The 21,262-nt window shown below is 28.9% G+C and overlaps 1 protein-coding gene across 2 annotated transcripts in view; it reads right to left on the bottom strand.

Annotated features, from left to right (window-relative positions):
- Positions 1-3,259: 3,259 nt before the first annotated feature.
- Positions 3,260-21,262, bottom strand: part of LOC100197818 (small subunit processome component 20 homolog) — a 61,182-nt gene continuing 43,179 nt past the window's right edge. For both annotated transcript variants that reach the window (XM_065788988.1, XM_065788989.1), the window contains exons 22-29: positions 19,923-20,175; positions 19,515-19,815; positions 18,923-19,071; positions 18,748-18,819; positions 14,978-15,169; positions 10,737-10,851; positions 6,311-6,456; positions 3,260-3,419 (exon numbers count right to left, since the gene is read on the bottom strand). In XM_065788988.1, coding sequence (XP_065645060.1) covers positions 3,282-3,419; positions 6,311-6,456; positions 10,737-10,851; positions 14,978-15,169; positions 18,748-18,819; positions 18,923-19,071; positions 19,515-19,815; positions 19,923-20,175 — 1,366 coding nt within the window. In that variant the 3' untranslated portion in view covers positions 3,260-3,281. The remainder of the gene's footprint in view (positions 3,420-6,310; positions 6,457-10,736; positions 10,852-14,977; positions 15,170-18,747; positions 18,820-18,922; positions 19,072-19,514; positions 19,816-19,922; positions 20,176-21,262) is intronic.

Below are 21,262 nucleotides of genomic sequence, written 5' to 3'. Positions count from 1 at the left end.
GGCGTCAGTTGACATTTAGCCTCCGTTCGGTACGCACTAAACAAGTGGACACATCGAAAAATTCTTGCCTGTTTTAAAGTGTTGTTAAACTGAAGAAACTATTTCAATTGGAATTCGGCAAAATGGAATCACTTTCTGGAGGCATGTAGAATATATGGTTATGCACTGTTATTGCTACTTTTAATATTTTTCATATTTAAATCGCGCGACAAGTAAACATAAAAAATTGTAAATTTTTTATCTGAAATCGATTTTCTAATGTCGTTTTAAAAATTTAACCGCGGTTATACACCTTGTGTATAGTGTTAAATATAACATATTAAAAAACTGGCTGCCATTGAGTGTCATTTTAATAATGAGACTAGTTTTTATGGAGGAATGCGTGGTGCGACATTAAACTGTTAATAGATTAATGTCGCACCATGCATTAATGGTCATGGAAGTTAGTGAATTAACATTATTTAATAGCACTAATTACATTTTAATGCAGTAATTTTTTATTTTAAATATATGCTTTAAAAGTTACTTCTCATTCCGTTTAATGATAATCTCAAAGTTTTATAAAATAGTCCTCAAAGAACTTTCAGCAGTTATTGCTGTATTTTTTTTTACAGAGTCTTCCAAATCTTCAAATATGGAATTTTCAAGAAAAGATATATTCTTTATGGTGAAAGACAGTTTAAAAAATGAATATAAATTCATCATTGATGTATTGACAGATGCAATTTTCAAAAAAACGGAACATGTGATACAAGTAGGCGAGGATGAAATGTCCTTATCACGGTTATTTTCAAATTTTCGATCGAGATGGAGAGCAGCAGGAAGATGGGAAGATTTTTTCTGAAAAAAAATGAAGAATGGTTGAAGGGCACCGTACAATTTTCAAAATTATCCAATACTGAATGCACAACACCTGAGAAGATTGTGAAGAGTGATAATAAAAAAGGAATATGTGGGCGACCTTCGCAATCCTTTGCTTCATCTAGTGAAAGATCAAAGAGGTGAAAGACTTAAGAAGTACGTTCTACTTTTCTACAAAAGAATTGGCATATGCTGCTCAAATGAGTTTAAGGACTTCTGGTCAAGTACATGCTGCTCAAGCTGTTAAAGATGTCACATTAACAACCCCAACAAGAGCCTCAAAATATATATCCGCTGTTAGTTCACAAAATGAAGTACCTTTAACCCCAGATGAAGCACTTTCTTTAATGATCGAGAAAGGAGAATCAAAGCACTCTTATCAACAATCAAGAAATGTAGCTAGAGCACATAAATGCAAATTATACCCATCATACCTTGAAGTAGAAAAAGCAAAAAAACGTTGTTATCCATCAGTTGTGTACACAACTGTTAGTGAGTCGTGCGCACAGATTGAACTACAGGCTTTACTTGATCATACCACATCTAGAATTATACAACTTCAGGCTGATGTCATTGATACTTTAAATCCGGAAATTCTGCAAAAATTAGTATTTTACTGTAAATGGGGATGTGATGGAAGCAGCGGTCAAAGTGTTTATAAAAAAAAACTTACTGAGACTGGAAAATTTGATGAAAGCATTTTTTATACTTCTCTTGTACCTTTACAATTAATACACAACAACCATGAGATGGGTGAAGCAACTATTGTGTGGAAAAATCCTAGACCATCATCTCCGCGATTCTGCAGACCAATACGATTGCAGTTTGTACATGAAGATGCACAGTCAACATTGAAAGAAGTTACCGACATTGAACTGCAGATTGAGGGTCTTGCACCATATGCTAATGAACAAAATGGAAAATCCATTTCAGTAACTTATTGTATGTCATTTACGATGATGGACGGTAAAGTCTCTAGCCCTAACCCTAACCCTGTCGTATAAGCTAACAACTGAAAAGTGGCAAGCTCGTCGAGAGGAAGATAAAAGAATGTGAAAATACGTAAGGTAGAAATACAGACTCAATTTAGGATAAAACTGGGGCTTATCGTTGATCGACCAAAGCCAGGATATGGAAGCTCTAACAATGGAAATACAGCGCGCCGCTTTTTTCAAAATGCTGCTATATCTGCTGAAATAACAGGAGTCGATGAAAAATTAATTTACTGATTTCATGTTATTTTGCAGGTAATTTCGAGCGGGTTTGATATAGATGATGAAAAATACAAAGACTATTGTGTAAATACCGCCCATTTATTTGTTGCTTTATATACGTGGTATTACATGCCTACATCTGTACATAAATTGCTGATCCATGGAGCAGAAATTGTAAAGTATGCTCTTTTACCGATTGGACAACTTTCTGAAGATGCCCGAGAGTCACGCAATAAGGACATTAAAAACTTCAGATTACATCATTCAATAAAATGCTCAAGAGAATCGAATATGAGAGACATTTTTAATAGGCTCTTATTAACATCAGATCCATTTCTCTCGAGCATCAAGAAATTGCCCCAGAGACCGGTAAAATCTCTACAATATCTATACAATTGTTAAAACAAAATCTATACAATTGTTAAAACAACCTGAAGTCGTCAGACAAGAAACAAGGAACGATTTCGATTTAGAAACAAGTGATTCAACATCAGATTCCGAATCGAATGATTCGAACATTGATGAATATGACATATGTGATTTTTGTTACTAGGATTAAAGAAACAATTTTTTTACATATATGTGAGTTAATCTTTTACCGAATTTGAAAAAAAAAAAAAATTTTAAATTACAAATTTCTGTTTTTTTATTAATAGTATAAGTTTGAAAATAATTTTGCAATGTTTTTGCTCTAACTTAACTCCCGAATCATTAGCAATGACCTTGAAAACCAAACTACATGAGATTTCATATTTTCAACGTATGGACAGTTTTGGCTGCCATTTTGAATTTTTTAAATCTGACCTCAGATTCCTAATCAGCGACCTCGAAAACCCTTATGTAGGTAATTTGGGAATTTTGGCCACAAAATCAGGATTTCGTCCCACTGTGCGACGACATCGATCCAACGTTGTATTTGTTTGACATCGATCAACTAAATCTAACGTTGTAACAACATTGGTTTCACTAACAATTTGATAAAATTCTGAGCCTTGTAGGCGGCCTAATTATGTGGTAAAAAAGTGGTGCTTAGCCAGAAGCTAGCACAAATATAGAGCATCCACTTGAAAACGACGTCACTAAAATCTTAATAAATGATATAAATAAACTCCAAAATTCCGTTTATTCGACTCAAATTCAAATGACCTTGAATAATAGTTCTCGAAAAGAAAAAGTAGGAAAAATTTATTTTGAAAACTTTTATTATCAATCTTCCGATTTACTTCGGATTTTTTTAAACATTAGCTCTGGTTTTCTTTGAAGTAGCTTTCGTTTCCGCTGTTCTCTTTTAGCTAGGTTAAATTTCTGTTTACGAAAAGCAAACTTTTGTGGGTCGGAAACAGCCTAAAATAAAAACATATTCCTGATAAAAATGTTTTTAAAAACTTTCTTTAAACTATTTTATTGGCGTGTTGTGTGTGTGTGTGTGTATATATATATATATGTATATATATATATATGTATATATATATATATGTGTGTGTATATATATATGTGTATATATGTGTGTGTGTGTATATATATATGTGTGTGTGCGTGTGTTTATATATATATATATATATATATATATATATATATATATATATATATATATATATATATATATATATATATATATATATATATATATATATATATATATATACAGTATTGGACAAAACATTTGCAACCAACATCGAACAATGCTGAAAAGTGTTCCTGATTTTACATGTCTTAAAAACGAAACAAACTATACTACCACAGCAAACAGTTCAGGAGTCTGGAGTCATAGCATGCCATGACATGAGCAATTAGCTGACAGGTGACAGCACACAGGCAGAATTTCGTTGACAAGTGCCATTTTGCAGCGGACAAAACAAGTGCAACTTTTTTGGTTTGTTTCATTTTCTTAAGTCTGGTTCGTGTCAACGTCACAAAAATTTTTTAATAATTAAAGGAAGTATCCAGAAGTTTCCAGAAGCATGCAGAAGCTTCCAGAAGTTTCCAGAAGAAGCATCTGGAAGCATCCAGTAGCATCCAGAAACATTCAGACGCATCCAGAAGCTTCCAGAAGTCTTGGATTGGAACTAAGAAAGAAAATTATTGGCGATTACGTAAGTGGAATGTCACAAAAAAGTATTTGTGATAAATATCGCGTGAAAAAATGGACCGTATCAAGACTATGTTCCAAATATCGTTTTACGGGGAAGTTGGCAGCAGATAACAAAGGTGGAAGACCGCGTTCTACCACTTCTAGAGAGGATTCTATGATTGTCAGATCCGTCAAGAAGGATCCCTGGATATCATCAGTCGAGATACAAAAGGAATTAGAGCTGCCTGTATCGGACCGAACAATCAGACGACGTGCTGTTGAAGCCGGATTGTTTTCTCGACGCCCTGCAAAGAAACCGCTGATTTCACTAAAAAACCAGAAGAAATGACTCCTGTTTGCTACATCTCATATTGACTGGAATGTGCAGAAATGGCAAACTGTTCTGTTCAGTGATGAATCGAAGTTCAACATCATTGGGAGCGATGACATTTGCCGTGTACGTCGGCCGGCCGGAAAACGCCTCGATTTACGTTACTGCCATAAGACCGTGAAGCATGGTGGAGGCAGTGTAATTGTCTGGGGGTGTTTTTCTGCTAACGGTCTAGGTCCAATACATCGAAACGATGGAATAATGGACCGTTTCATGTATAAAAATATCCTGAAAGATGTTATGTTACCTCATGCTGAATGGAATATGCGAATAAAATGGGTTTTTCAGCAAGACAACGATCCGAAACACACTGCAAAAGTAGTCAAGCAGTGGTTTCAAGACAACCACCTATCGGTGATGGATTGGCCGCCTCAATCTCCGGATCTCAAGCCTATTGAGAACCTGTGGGAGATCGTCAACCGCAGAATTAATCGTGAAGGTGTTCGTAATGAGGATCAACTGTTTGAACAATTCCAAAAGGCCTGGGCAGCGATTCCACAAAGTTTCATTGATCACCTGATCGAATCTATGCCTCGAAGATGCAAGGCTGTGATCGACAACAAAGGATTCGCCACGAAATATTGATAGCGAAATACAGCTTGGTCAACATTTTGTCGAGTTGCACTTGTTTTGTCCAGAAGGAAATCAACTTTTTATAATACTTTTGATTAATTTATTAATTTTCATGTACAAATAATGAACTTTGTGATGAATAAAACTTGAAGAACTTTGTCTCTAAACAGTTACATAGCTATTTCTCTAAATTGAAAAAATGCAGCACTTTTATATAAAGAAACTAAATTAGCATTATTTGGTTGCACTCGTTTTGTCCGATACTGTATATATATATATATATATATATATATATATATATATATATATATATATATACACGCACACATATATACCTACCTACATACCTTACTCTCTTATCTCTTGTACTTATATATATATATATATATATATATATATGTATGTATATATATATATATATATATATATATATATATATATATATATATATATATATATATATATATATATATATATATATATATATATATATATATATATATATATATATATGGTCGGAACCAGTAGACAATAGGCTTTTTTGCAAAGCCCCATTTACTATATTCTATTTCAAAAAGGAGAAAAAATATGATTTTTTTTTTTCACATTGTAGCACAAACATTTACAGTTCCCAGAATATCAAATGCTTAAAATCTTAAACTCCCATTCTCTTAGAAGTTCAAGAAAGTCAACTGAATTTTCAAATTTTTCAAATTAGAAATAGTAAAATGAATATTTGTCAATTAACTAACCTTTTATACCTTATATATAACTTCTGAGCAGAGTAAACTAAATTCTATATTTAAAAGCAGTAAGATAAAGCACATTTTATTTTGTTTTAACTTTGTACTTTTAAAACTTAATATCTGAAGATTTTATTAGGCAGTTTTAAATAAAAATTTCCAAATGGTAAGGCTTCTTTAAAAAATATTTTTAAATAATAGACATATAAGAAACTTAAATAAGAGAAATATAAGAAACTTTTTTTCAATAAAAAGTTTTTTCAATAAAAAGTGAACATTTTCAATATTTTTGTACAGCATTTCATTTTTAGGGACTTTTTACTATTTTTTTTCTTTCTATTAAAATAATTTAAAAACCTGAAAATATAAAATAATAGTTAATAAAATGAGTTTTTCAAATTAAATAATTAAATTAAAATAATTAAATTAATTTTTAAGTAATTAAATTTGTTAAAACCTCTTCAATAATTTTTCTTTTTCTTGATTCACGATTTTCTGACATTTTTTTCTGCAGTTTTGAATATACTGAAGCAAACAGATCCTTTTGAATTGTACTTCGGAAAAGTTCCATTACTTCATTTGCCAGTGTATGAAGTTCTTGTCCTGAATTTAATAAATTTACAGTAATAAAATAAAACCATTTTCAAAACACGTACTGCCTTATTAATTTACTGCAAAAGCTGCACCTATGAACCTTAAGCATCAATCAAGTTGCAGATAATACGAATCAGATACTATTGATCAAATTTTTCATTGATAATCTGATCGTGACTACGATGTCCACTTTTATGTTATAATTATAATTATATTTTACTAAATTACTATATTTGTTTATTTGATCACAAAGCGCCAATGTACCTAAACTATTTCTCATTATAATGGCAGTGTTTTGACATGAGAATGCATAAGCATAAGAAATGAAGGTTTTGGTTTTCTAGTGTCACCATAGGAGGCGATCCACTTTTAAAGTAAGAAATCTCAGAAATCAACTGCCTCTTCATTATCTCAGAGGGACTTCTTGCTTTTTATAAATCCATGAAACATAATTACTGGCACAATAAAATACAGTATGTTATTATAAAGATAATTTCTTAAACATTTTCAAGCCAATAAGATTTTGTTTGGATAGATTACACAACATTAATTTCTGTGATAACTCTTTCAACCATCTCTCCTATCTTTTGTGAAAACATTTTCACATGTCTGGGTGACTTTTTTTACATTAGTTTCAACAGCTTTAGTATGGCAACACCAGTTTGGTACAATTGTTGGTTTAAAAAAGTACTCTTTGATATCTTCAGTTGTCATGCAATAAGTTAATGGTGTTTCAAAAGCTTTATTCCAATCAATAAAATCTTAAAGAAAAATTGCTTTAGTAATGATATCTGGTGTCTTTCTTAGTCTAACAGATAGATCTTCTACTTGTACATTTTCATCATTTCAATAATTTTGTTTACACTGAAACTTCTCTCTTCTTTGTTCTCAGTACAAAGCACAGTTTGAGGAAGAGACTCGGAGATGGCATACCAAGCAGATTGCTTAATAGTTGGAATAACAATAGTATAATAAATACCTAGTAGCTGGTGTTGAAGCAACTTAAGCTGGTAAAGAACATGTTTTGGTTCTTCCATCCATCTCTGCTTAACTTTGATATTAAACCAGACAGAAAAATACACTCCTACAATATACTCTACAAGTTTACTCCACGAAAGATTTTGGCTGCCTCACAGTAACTACCAAACACTGCCTTATCACAGTAACTACCAAACTTATTAGTGACTTCATTCATAACTTTATCCTTAGCTCTTGTAACTTTACTGCAATCAATTTTTAATCTATTGTCATTTTTGCAATCAGCAAGTTGATTAATAATCAGCGTAAGTTGATAAGAACTAAGGGTTTCAATCTTTTCTTGAGGTAAAAAAAAATGTGGCAATAATTTGTTTACCTCCAGAAAAATATTTTCTTTTTCACTAATCAAAGAGAAAATTATAATAATTAAGCTTGTTAACTAAAATATTTAGTAAAATTTGATTTTTAGCATTGCTAATTCAATGATGAAATTAAACTTTTGTTTTGTAACTTTACTTGCTCTATTTTGAAAAATCAGACAAACTTTGTTCCAGGTATCTTTGAGTCTTGTTATTAAACTATGTTTCAAACCAGCTACAGAAGGTTTAAATAAAACACTGGCTTTTAGCCATTTTCTGAAAGTTTAATGTAAATATCCTAGATTAATTCAAAATATAGTTTCTTCTGTTTAATTCACTGGTTTCTCTTATAGTTTCTTCTGTTTAATTCACTAGTTTCTCTTATAGTTTCTTCTGTTTAATTCACTGGTTTCTCTTATAGTTTCTTCTGTTTAATTCACTGGTTTCTTATAACACCATATCTTAAAACATCTCTCAGTGTTGTTCAGTTACAAGTAACTCTTTTCCAGATCCAAAATATTCACCTTGACAAGAACCATTTTTCTTTCTTGTTCCAGCAGTCATTTTATATTTAATTATACGTTATATCTAGTAATTTTAAAAATTTAATTAGAAATGTAATAAATATTAATCAATCCATCAAGTCTCTTTTTGTTTACTAAAAACTATATTTCTCAAATCATATCCGATATATAAAAACTTATAAAAATTAAACAAAAAAAAACTTCTTCCTCTGTAGTTCTTTTTGATAAATTCACTGACAATATATAAAAATCAATAACTTATATACTTAATGTTTAAAAAAGGTATTCAAAAAGTTTCCATTTAGCCATTTGGAATGTGACCTAATAAATATATGAGTTGAAGTTATTACATACAAAACTCAGAAAAAGCCCCCCCCCCTTTTTTTTTAAATACTCTGTAAATCGAAATTTTTGAAACACCTTTAACTACTAAATGTATTATGCATATCTTGTATTAATTTCTGTAGATAAGTTTGATGTAAAGCTGATTTAAGTCAAAAATGTTCAATTTGAAAAGTCTAAAAAGGTTCAAATTAATCCTGAAAATATAACTATATGAAAAAATTACCTTTTATTGCAATTTTCAAATTAAATCTTTTTGATAGTTCTGAATTTGATATGTTAAACCTCACCCTTTTTAATAATGCCTATGGTAAATCTGATTTTTTAGTTTTGACTTGAGTATGCAACCCTCGGAATTAGGGTCGGCATTCGACAATGCTGACCTAACTGCCGACCTGAAAGTATTTGAGGTTGGCAAAAAATTACCGACCTCGTTTCTATGTTTTATGGTAAGACCTTTGTATCAAATATTTTAAGCTGACCTGATGCCGACCTCTAAAAGATTGAGTTCCGAGGGTTGAGTATGACACACCCATATATGGTAATTTAAACCTTGTTTTTTGACAACAAGTGGCAAGGCCCATTTGCATATGCCAGACAGAACTCTTTCCTTGAACAGAACAGAACAAGAAATCTTTTTAAATAATTAATTGATTCTATATGAATAGAAAGAATTTGAGATAAGTTGCATGTTATTTTTTATTACTTATTTTGTAGCTTACTAACCGTATTGTTAATCTAACAAGTTACATTTATTTTTAATACATCCATGCCAACCATAATTCTTTGTACAACCTGCAACAATAACTCATACAATATTAATCTTAGATTTAGTTTCCGAGGTTACCAAGGTTGTCTCAAATTCCCTTAAAACTTTAATAATTTTACTATTAAAGATGTTTCTGGTAAAGATAACTTTTTTTTATTTAGGTTTGATTTTTGGTATTAACTTGCATTTTTATATTGCAGCCATTCATCTTGACATTTATTTTAGGAATTGTGTCATTAATGATAACTGAATAAACACATGCATCATCATTTTCTACTTTATCTACTTTTCTTTTGTCTTTAATATTTAATTTCCATACATTTTTTAAGTGGTTCACTTACTAACATTTTTTAGAATTTTTTCTAAATGCTGGGGTTTTTTGTGATGAGCGTTGAAGTCAACAGTGCTTGCACTTATTCGCTTTTTTTTTATTTTTATCAATATAGTTAATTGAAGGAGAGTTCTACAATCATGTTGTTTTGCATACTAAAAGTAGATATTTGTTCAAGCTAACTGTTGGAATCAACACAAAATACTAGTTTAGGAGATTCTCCTTTTTTTTCAAAAGCTTTAATTCTCTAATCAAAGTCAAATGGGATTGATTTGATGGTCAACATCAAATCAATCCCATTTGACTTTGACCATCTTTTCTTTTTCTTCTAAACTTGGATCATCTTCTACACTTTGACAATCTTTTCTTAATTTTCAAAGTTACAAAAATTTGTATAATCTTTTTGCATATAAAACAATCTTTAAATTGTTTGGTTGTTTTAAAACTGAAAATTGAACTGTTTCTTCTTGTAATGACGCACATACGATTTTTAATGTCAATAGGTGTCCTTTCTAATTACTCTGGGTACACCTAATAAAAGTAAATTCTTTTTTATCAATATCTGCCTTTGATAGAAATCAGCTACAACATGACTTTATATCTTATCTGATGGTGATGCTTCTTTGATTGTGCAGTAGCTTAAAAGCATCCAATGTAGGCTTCTGCATTGTCTGGATCATCTTGTAGATCTACTTGTAGTGCCATTGTTTTATCGTTAAAGAAAAAATACAGATTGTCCTTGATAAAATAATATACTCTCTTATGTTAGCGCCTTTACAGATATACTAAAAAAGCAACATTTACAAAGAATGTCACTTAGTCCACCCAGTGTTATTTTTATGGCTTCACAAAATACTTGAAAAAAACATTGTTTATACAATACAAAGTATAAACATTATAAATTTATAATAAACTAAAAAACTGTCTAAAGATTTTAATTACTAAAAAGAATTTAGTAATTAAAATTTTAAACAAGTTGAACCAACCTTGATCTAAAGAAGAAGAAATCTCTCTATGAACTGGTTTTAATATGTCTGTTAAATAGAAATCAATTCCGCCATCCAAACACAAAGCAGCTATCCAGCGCAGTACTGAAATTCTCTATTAAATATACAAACATGGGTCATTCTATTCAAAATGAAATTTTTTTGTTAATGACTAAATTAACTAAATGTCAACTAAATAACTAAAATTCAACTTAGTGTCAACTGATTAACTAAAAGTCAACTAAATGATTTTTCAAAGTCAACTAGTTGACTTTAAAAATCAAATAGTCAATTTTATCAAATATGGATTTCCTACCATCCGACTAAAAGTCAATGCAGTCAGGTAATAACCTAAACATCCTTATAATTTTCATTGGATTTTTTCAATCTTTAATTTTTGTTTGTTTATTTAATAGCAGTAGAATGAAGTTTGTATAACTTTTTTTGTTTACTCTCCTAAAGTTTTATTTAACTATCATATACAATTTATAGCAATATTTATACTGAATTAAACTTCCAGTTTAGTGTTCCGTTAAGTTATTTTTGTTAACTCTTGTGATTTTCATACTTTCATACATGGCCATTCTTACCTTGAATTAAACTGTGAAACTCAAAAATCTAAATGCTATCTATACAATCACATTATATATACAGGTTTTGATATTTAGCAAGAATTTAAAGAAAATATTGTTTTGTTGTAAGAGCAACCTTGCTTTCATATTACTTTATTCACTAATATTTAAATAATACGATATTAAAAAAAAAAAAAAAAAAAAAAAAAAAAAATACTTTATTAATTTTATTTCAATATATTAGGAAAAAATAATAATAAAAAAAACAAAGAACTTTACTTTTCTAAAATTTATCTATATTCTGCAACAAAATAGTTTGTGTATCATTTGCTAATATCATTTCGAATATTTATTTACTATTTTGACTTTGCAATTAAAAAAAAAAACTTTTTTTCAAATAAAACTTAAAAAAATTACTTTTTTCTTTGATGATATATACATTATATTATTTGTCTTTTAAATTAATTTTTTTTTAACTTATTTTTGTTTTTGAAACACTGAATAAAATACTTGTAAATTTAACATTATGTAAATTGTTATTTAACGCCTTTTATAAATATACATTAAAGCTGTATAACGTAATTCCCATATTTCGACTGAGCTGACTTTTAGTTGACTTAAAAAAATGTATTAGTTGATTTTAATCAACAGTTGAGTTATTCAAAAGTTGTAAAACACTAAATTTTATATCAGGGTTGTAAAAAATTTGATTATTTTGTACTTGTAGGGTTTTTATAAAAACTGATCTTAAATCAAATACAAAGACACACCAAAGAAGATCTTGAATCTTACAGTAATTTATTAATGACCAAAAAACCTCTCTTATACCATAAAAAATAATTTTAAATACCAAAAGCTTTTATGCAATAAAATAATAATCTGTAAAGCAACCCTTAAATTCTCCAACCTTCTCTAACCTTTAAACTCTCTATACCTCTCTAACCTTTAATCTTCAAAAAATGAGCCTTGACATACAAGGATGGTACAACCAGGAATGTGGTAAGGATCAAACTTGGAACTTCTTGCTTAGAAAGCAACCTCTTTACCACTGCATTAATATGACATTTAAGTTAAAGAGGAATTGTTGTTAGGCATTTAAATCATTTCAGCAATGGAAGCTAAAATGACGCAGTCATTTTAGCTTCCATTGCTGAAATGTAGTACGCCAGAAAAAGTAGTAGACGCCAGAAAAAGTTTAGTAATTATATTCAAAAAAGAATGTAGACAAAAAGTTATTTGCAAATAGTTTGTTTGATTCTTGAGATAAAAATAAGACTCATAAATGAGAGATAAAACAACCCTATGTTAATCAAAACTATTTAAAAATTTCTAAAAGTCTATTAAACCTAACTTCTGAGATAAAACAGGAAATTTAGTGAATCTGAGAATTTAACAATGGGCATTACACATGGCTATTTTGCAATAATAAAATAAAAAATTTTCTCAAAAGAGTTGCTCATGTAGAAGATTAGAGACAGAAAAAATCTTTTCAATGTTTTATTGTCTTCAATTTTTTCAATGTTTTATCGGCTTTTGTAAAGTTTTCAAGTTCAATGTTTTATCAGCTTTTGTAAAGTTTTTTCTAAATTACATATCTTCTTGACATTGTGTATTAGCTTGTACTAAAAAGCGCTTTTTTTTTATGAAAAAAAAGCAGATAATGATAATGTTTAATAAATCATTTTCAAATGCAATAAAATCGTTTAATGAATCATTTTCAAATGCAATTAAATTAAAAGAGGTTTTTAATAAATTAAAAGAGGTTTTCAGCAGAATTAAAGTAAAAGAGGTTTTTTAGATGAGAGAGAGAAGAGGTTTTCAGCAGAATTAAATTAAAAGAGGTTTTTCAGAGGAGAGAGAGAAGAGGTTTTCAGCAGAATTAAATTAAGAGGTTTTTCAGAGGAGAGAGAGAAGAGGTTTTCAGCAGAATTAAATTAAAAGAGGTTTTTCAGAGGAGAGAGAGAAGAGGTTTTCAGCAGAATTAAATTAAAAGAGGTTTTTCAGAAGAGAGAGAGAAGAGGTTTTCAGCAGAATTAAATTAAAAGAGGTTTTTCAGAGGAGAGAGAGAAGAGGTTTTCAACAGAATTAAATTAAAAGAGGTTTTCAACAGAAATAAATGCACATCTAACTCTTTTATTCTTTTTATTGATTTTTTAAACAAACCTTTTAAACCTTCTTTTAAATCTTGCAAAATATTAAATCGGAAAGATCAGTAAATACTTTTTATCTAATGTTATTGATGAACTTCCTTAGTCTTGATCAAACGAAAAGTGTTGTAGATTGGTATTTAAATAAAAATGGCAGTAGATTGGTATTTAAATAAAAATGGCAGTAGATTGGTATTTAAGTAAAAATGGCAGTAGATTGGTATTTAAATAAAAATGGTAGTAGATTGGCATTTAAATAAAAATGGCAGTAGATTGGTATTTAAATAAAAATGGCAGTAGATTGGTATTTAAGTAAAAATGGCAGTAGATTGGTACTTAAAAAAAATGCCAGTAGATTGGCATTTAAATAAAAATGACAGTAGATTGATATTTAAATTAGAGGTATTAATAATAAACTTTTTTTAATAAATTTCTAATTTTTGACATGGTTGATTTCTATCTTTTTATTAATAAAAATCTTTTGAATGAAGTTTAAATTTACTTAACTATATGATACCATTAAAAACCAATACAAGTTAAAAATTAAACATGTCTGAAAATCGATCTTTAATAAAATTAACCTTGGATTAAAAACAGTGTTTTGTTTGATGTTGCAATCGGTGCATTTGAGAGTGTATACAAAACAAATGTATGTAGAAGTGTGCAAACTCGTTGGAGTTTTTTTCTTTTTCAGCTTCTTTTTACTGCATTATAACAAAACAGAATTTGGCGTATATATGGATGATAGATTGGCGGTTTTTTAAAATGCTAATAACCACAATTTTAACTTCAAATAATACAAATTAATACTGAGCTGTATGAAGGTAGTATGAAGGTTAAATTCATGGTGGGATAAACCCAATGATTAAATGGAAAGTTGTAATACATTGTAGACCCCACAACCAAATGATGCAAGCTTATATGAAAAATATGTACATAATTTTCATATAAGCTTGCACCATTTGCTTGTATGATTACTATTACATAATAGTATTTTACAATAATGAGAAGTTATCAAATAAAAGAAATAAACTAGCATCTAAATATAGACATAAAAGCAAATTTCTCAAACTACGATATGAGTAATGAAGCACCTGTTAACAGATTTTTCTTATTTTCTTATCTATTTTTTTAGTTTTTAAGATGGAGAACTCCAGTGTAAAATGTTTGGTCATGTTTTGTTATTATCACATGGTTGATAAATATTTTTTGACATGAAATTACTTGTACCACAAAAAGTTCTATTTAAAAACAAAAACAAAAAACAAGCATTATATATATATATATATATATATATATATATATATATATATATATATATATATATATATATATATATATATCCTCATAATTAGAAAATATAAGGTCGGGATTTAACTGCCAATCTTAGATTCTTTTTGGTTGGCATCAAATTGTCATAAAATTTTCAACACAGTTTTCACCATAACAGCGTAAATGCTCGGCTGGCAAAAAATCTCACAATATTAGGTCAACAATTAAAAATAACATTGCCAATTCTTACCTTAATCACATTTTTAGGATCTCGTGAGCTTTCATATGATGCTAATTGACACATTCTTTTTACAAGCGATTTAAAAGTTATAAACTTTTGATCTTCTAAACTTTCCAATTTTATTTCATTTTGTTTATTTTCATTAAACCATGGGTCAATAAGTTTTACTACTTTTGTTAAATAAATTAGGTTTTTTGTTGCCTGAAAAATTAAAGTTTATTATTAAAAAAATTTGTCAAATAATTAAATATTATTAAAAAAACAAATATATTTTATATCCTCTGAATACTACTTGGCACAACAAGAAAATAAAGCAGAAATCTATTAAAATATCTATTTTTGAAATAATTACGAATCGTGCTACAACATTTAACAAGTGAAATAAAAATGATGCTTTTCAATCTACATGTAAAATTAAGAATTTTAGCTTTCTCTAGAACCTAATATTTTTGGTCATCTTTCTGTGTTATAAGATTCTGCTGCAAATTTTTATAATACAAAAACGTGAACTTATTAACAGAATAGTTACTGAATAGTTTTACAAAACCTTGTATGAAGTGGTGTGAAAAAGATCATCTACAAGCTTTACTATTTATTGATTTCTCAGTTTAAAACATGTGTGTTTAAGTTTTAAAATAGATACAAGTAAAAAAAAAAAATATTTTTTATGTTTGTTATTAGTTATTTTTGGAAAGTACAAAGGATATTGAGATTTTTACTAGTTTATTGAAAGATTTTTAATTTAAGGGTAAGTTTGCATAATTTTAAAATATTTTAATAGGTGTATGCATATGAAACCGCTGTTTAAAATAAGACAAGTTAATTTTCTTTTTAAGACAAAATTAATGTATGGATGATTATGTGTGTGAAACTACGTTCAATTTGCTTTAAATATCATAGTTTTTAATTTGATTTTATTCATATCTAGATAATTTTATACATCTTTCAAAATGAACAACTTTGTGCCTTCAAATATGCATTTGCGGGAAGTATTACTTCACTATTTTATTTTAAAGAAAACTGCTGCAGAAAGTCATCGTTTGCTTGTAGAAGCTTATTCTGACCATGCTTTATCTGAAACAACTTGCAGAGATTGGTTTAGAAGATTTAAAAGTGGCGATTTCGATCTTGACAACAAGGAACGTGGTAAACCTCCAAAAAAATTTGAAGATTCAGAATTGCAAAGTTTATTGGACGAAGACGATGCTCAATCCCAAGAACAATTAGCAGAAGAGTTGAATGTTGATCAGGCAACAATTTCAAGACGTTTACAAGCTCTCGGTAAAATAAGAAAGGAAGGAAAATGGGTTCCACATGAATTGAAGGAACGTGATATTGAAAGGCGTTTAGTGACATGCGAAATGTTATTGAATCGTTTTGAAAGAAAGTCTTTTTTGCATCGAATAGTGACTGGAGATGAAAAATGGATTTATTTTGACAATCCAGTCCGCACAACACATTATGTTGACCCAGGCGCACCTGTAAAATCAACACCAAAGAGGAATATTCATGGAAATAAGGCTTTGCTGTCTATTTGGTGGGATCAGATTGGTGTGGTATACTATGAGTTGCTAAAACCTAAAGAAACAATTGATGGGCCACTTTACAGACTCCAATTATTCCGTTTAAGAAAAGCATTAGAAGAAAAACGACCCGAATATGCTGAGAGACACGATAAAATAATTCTTCAACATGACAATGCTCGTCCTCATGTTTGTAAAGTTGTTCAAACAGCGTTGAAAACTATCGGATGGGAAGTCTTATGCCACCCGCCGTATTCACCAGACCTTGCTCCATCAGATTACTATTTATTCCGATCAATGTCACATGGCTTGGCAGATCAGCACTTCTCGAATTATGAAGAGGTCAAAAAATGGCTCGATGATTGGATAGCTTCTAAACCTGAGAAATTCTATTGGGATGGAATTCATAAGTTACCAAAAAATTGGCAAAAAGTAGTAGAAAATAATGGAAATTACATTCAAAGAAATATAAATAAAACATCTCCAAAACAAACGTTCTAATTCAAAGAAAAAACAGCGGTTTCATATGCATACACCTATTAAAAAAATATACAAAGAGTATGACTTGATGGCTCTTTTGACATATTCTATTCTTACTAATAAATAAAGTTTTAATGATTGTGAGAGGGTATATGCAGAATCAAGGCAAATTTTACTTAGTGCATTTTATTTTATTTGAACATATGTTACTCATAAAAATACACATACAACTTTATGTCACTGCCTTAGTTAGGTCAAAAGTTAGAAAGATCAAGACAAAGCCATATTAAAGTCTTCTGTTTTTCCTCTGATAAAGTTTATACCATACAAAAAAACTTTATATAGCTGAAAATGATACTAAAATGTTCAGATTCCAGTTGAAGAACTAGCTATGTTATCATCTGTTATACTATCATTTTTATTGGTTTAGTGCAAGAAAAACAAACAAAAATCAACTTTAAAGCAAATTAGAACAAAATGTTTCTTGACAGTTGTGTAAATTATATGATCAGGTTTTATTATGACCAAGCAAGTAGACATTGCTGAATAATCAAAAAAGCCAAGTATCTCTAGTAGGCCAAGGACCGCCAACATTTTTATGGCTTAATACAAACCCCTGTTTTGAGCAAGATTAAAACAAGATAATCAAGTTAAAACACATTACTTTATGGCAAACATTGTTTTTGCTATTTACTTTCTTGTATGCAACCTATATATTGAAAAGTCACATTACTTATAAGTTACTACATTTTTGATCCAGAACATATCTTATACAGCCTGATCTATGATAGCTTTGATAAAAAAATTTACGATCTTTAATGGCTTAGAAGAAGTTCATCAGACCCTGTTCATCTGGATCACAAATGTAGTTTGCTACATTTGTGTTCCAGAACATATGTTATATGGCCTAGTTAATGATAGCCTTGATAACAAATTCTCAATCTTTCATGGCCTAGAAAATCAGATATGAATCCAGTCTAAAATATAAAAATAGTCAACATTTAGAGAGCTTTACAGTATAAACAAACTTGCAAAGTTTCATCGAATTTGCTCTAAATTTAAAAATGGTAGTTTGAAAATGGTAATAAAAGTTAAACTAAAATTTAAAAATGGTTCTCTAAAAAATGTTAAAAAATTTGTTAAACTTAATGGTGCATCAATAAAATGTTTGATTTTAACAATATAAAGAATTTAAAAATTATTTTGCGTGAACCAATGTTTTATGTTTTTTAAGTAGATTCTAATATTTTTCACACCACTGTATGTTCAAAAATGTAAAGATTAATACATTATAAGAAATGACACCAAACAATGTAAAAAAAAACACACAATAAATACAGTGTAAGAGTATATACTTTTTTATTGTATTCACCATCCTAAGACCGAAGGGGCCTCAACAGTCAATGAGGGTACTACTATTTATTGATTCAATATTTACTAATTTAGGTCACCCTTATTTATTGATTTGATTAATTCGATGAGGGTACTATGATATATTGATTTTTTAATTATTACAAACCTCTCTCAACTCTTTATTAAAAAAAAAAGACTTGACAAACAAAACTGCTGCAAGGAGAAGCTAATTAGTATATAAATAAAATATAAGAGAAGGCAATAGACACAGAGAGAATACAATATTAAAGTGGAAAAGTATATAATAAATACAGTGAAAGAGAATATAACAAACTGAGTAAAGGAGAAGGTAACAAACACAGTAAAAATATATATATATATATATATTAAACTAAAATACTAAAAAGGAAATAAAAAATTGACCTGTTCAGCAACACTTTGAGATAAATTTGCATCTTTAAGTTGCGTACAAAAAGCAGAACAGAGTATTTTAATCTAAAAGCAAATTTAATTCGTTTTGTTATAAAGATTTAAAGTTTTGTTTAAAAAAATTTTGAAAATTAAAAAAAATTGAAAAAAGTATATATTTATTTAAAACCTTTTTATTTAATTCAACACTTAAATATTCTTCATTTTTAAGCAAAATTAATTGTTCCGGAGAATACAAAGAAAAATAAATTGTAAACATTTGAGATGCAGCCAATCGTATCCATGCATGCTTATGAAGAAGAAGCTCATAAACTGAATCTAATTTTCAAAAAACAATAGTTAAAATTACTGTAGTAACCTCTCTTGTCTATTAGAGTAACCCTATCGCCAATTTTTACAAAACAATTTTTAGAAATAAATTTGAAAATGATGTTTTTTTTTTGTTAATCCACCTCCTTAAGGCCGAGGAGGCTACTTATTTGTGGTATAACCCTTTCTCAACTCTATAACTCCAAAACATGAACCTTGACAAACAAGGCCGATGCGCGGAGAAACGAGTTAAATGTGTTACTACCAGGGATGTGGTGGGGATCGAACTTGAAACCTCTCGCTTATGAAGCGAGCGCTCTACCACTACCACATAGTTAAATCTATTCAAAGCTTTATGTTAATTTAATTATGCTAGTTAATTTTAATTCAAAACTATCTTTATAAAAAAAAACATTAAAAAGTATATTTACCCAATATTTATAAATATTTACCCCATATATGCACAAGACTTGCGGAATATTTTGTATTTCCCAAAAATATATTTGGAACGCTAAAGAGTTTTCCTAGACATGTTAAAGTGTTATAGATAAGTTGATCACCAATCAAATCCTCACTCAATTCATTGACATTATCCTCATCGTCATTGTCACTAGAGTCTTCATTATTTTTGACTGCTGATTTCAGAACATCATCGATTTTAGGAAGAATAGATTCAATGCGACGTTCAAAAGTCTCTTTTTCAACTTCTACAAACATTCCAATACATTGGAAAAAAATTTGCTGCAGCATCTTCTAAAGATGAAAATGATAATGAAAAATGTTAGTATAAAATTCACATTTGATTGAGAGGCCATGAAAGTATACTCAAAAAAATTCAAGTAAAAAATTGGAAAACTTGCTTTTTCTTGTCCTCCCCATTTCAATGCTATTTTGAAAAGTTTATCACGATTTTTAGATTCAATTTTTTTGAGAAGTAGTTTTATAGCAGCAGATGCCATCTTCCTACAAGTTACAGATTCATCATTAGCAAGCATCATTACAAGTGGTATGAAAAAAAACCCATTGTATTCCAGCAACATAGGTTTTGGAAAGTTATTAAAGATGGATGCAAGCATTTCAAGTACAGACTTTCTTCCCATTTCTTCGGCATATCTAACAATCAATTCAATAACTTAATAATTCAATCAATTTAGTAAGTTAATATTTTGATAACTGTTACATAAGAGTTTTTTAACAATTGTTATTTAATGATTTACTGTAGCTAAAATAACTTTGATTTTAAATTTTACACTAATCAATAAATTAACTATTAGACACACATTAAATTCATAAGAAAGAAAGTTATATACAAGTAATGTGACCATTATACTTACATTAATTTGAAACAAAGAAAGATAAATATCTATAATTTTTTAACCATTAGACTCACATTAAATTTCAAACTAAGAATCAATATACTTTTCTTTTAATTTCTATTTTTATTTCTTTACTATTTATATTTTATTCTAATTACTTTTAAATTTTTAAATTCATCAATTTTTAAATTTTTGTACCAGTAGAATACCCTTAAAAAATACACAAAATTTTAAAATGGAATGCATTGATTTTGAATTTTTTTTTTTTTTTTTTGATTTGAAAATGTCTATTATAAAGCTTCCCTGGAAATCAATAATTTTCTGATTTTTCTAAATATTACCCTTAAAAACTGTAATTAACATAATTGGAACTAAATGGATAAAAGTTTTCTGCAAAATTTAATTATTTTTTGTTATTATATCAAAATCCAGTGCAGTTGGATAAAGAATGAGGCTTAACTAACTTAGTCCAACAGAAAAAAGCATTATAAATGGTAAAGTCCCTTAAAACTACATGGTTTTACCCTTAAATACTATATTGCATTAGTTATAATATTCTTCCATTAGCTAACTTAAAATGGCCAGGAATGGAAAGAATGTTTATGTTGATCTGCTATGACCATAAAACAGTAAAATAATTAAACCTGTTAGCTCTCTGTCTATTTTGTGCTGGTAAACTTAAACATACTATGTATATTCTTAATTTTTAGAGTATAAATTAAAAAATAGTTTTCGGGAAGTTTAATTTTAAGATTGTTGCTATTAGAAAATGAAAAAGATTAAAGACAAAGCCAGAAACTTGAGTTAAAGCAGTTTATAGAAAAGACATAATAGCAAAAGAGAATCAAATAGAGGCAATAGATTGGTGTAAATTTATTTTGCCT

Source organism: Hydra vulgaris, chromosome 01 (genome assembly GCF_038396675.1).
Source record: "Hydra vulgaris chromosome 01, alternate assembly HydraT2T_AEP".
In the NCBI taxonomy this organism is placed as follows: domain Eukaryota; kingdom Metazoa; phylum Cnidaria; class Hydrozoa; order Anthoathecata; family Hydridae; genus Hydra; species Hydra vulgaris.
The sequence above is the reverse complement of the archived record's forward strand: the minus strand, read 5'-3'. Positions and strand labels throughout refer to the sequence as shown.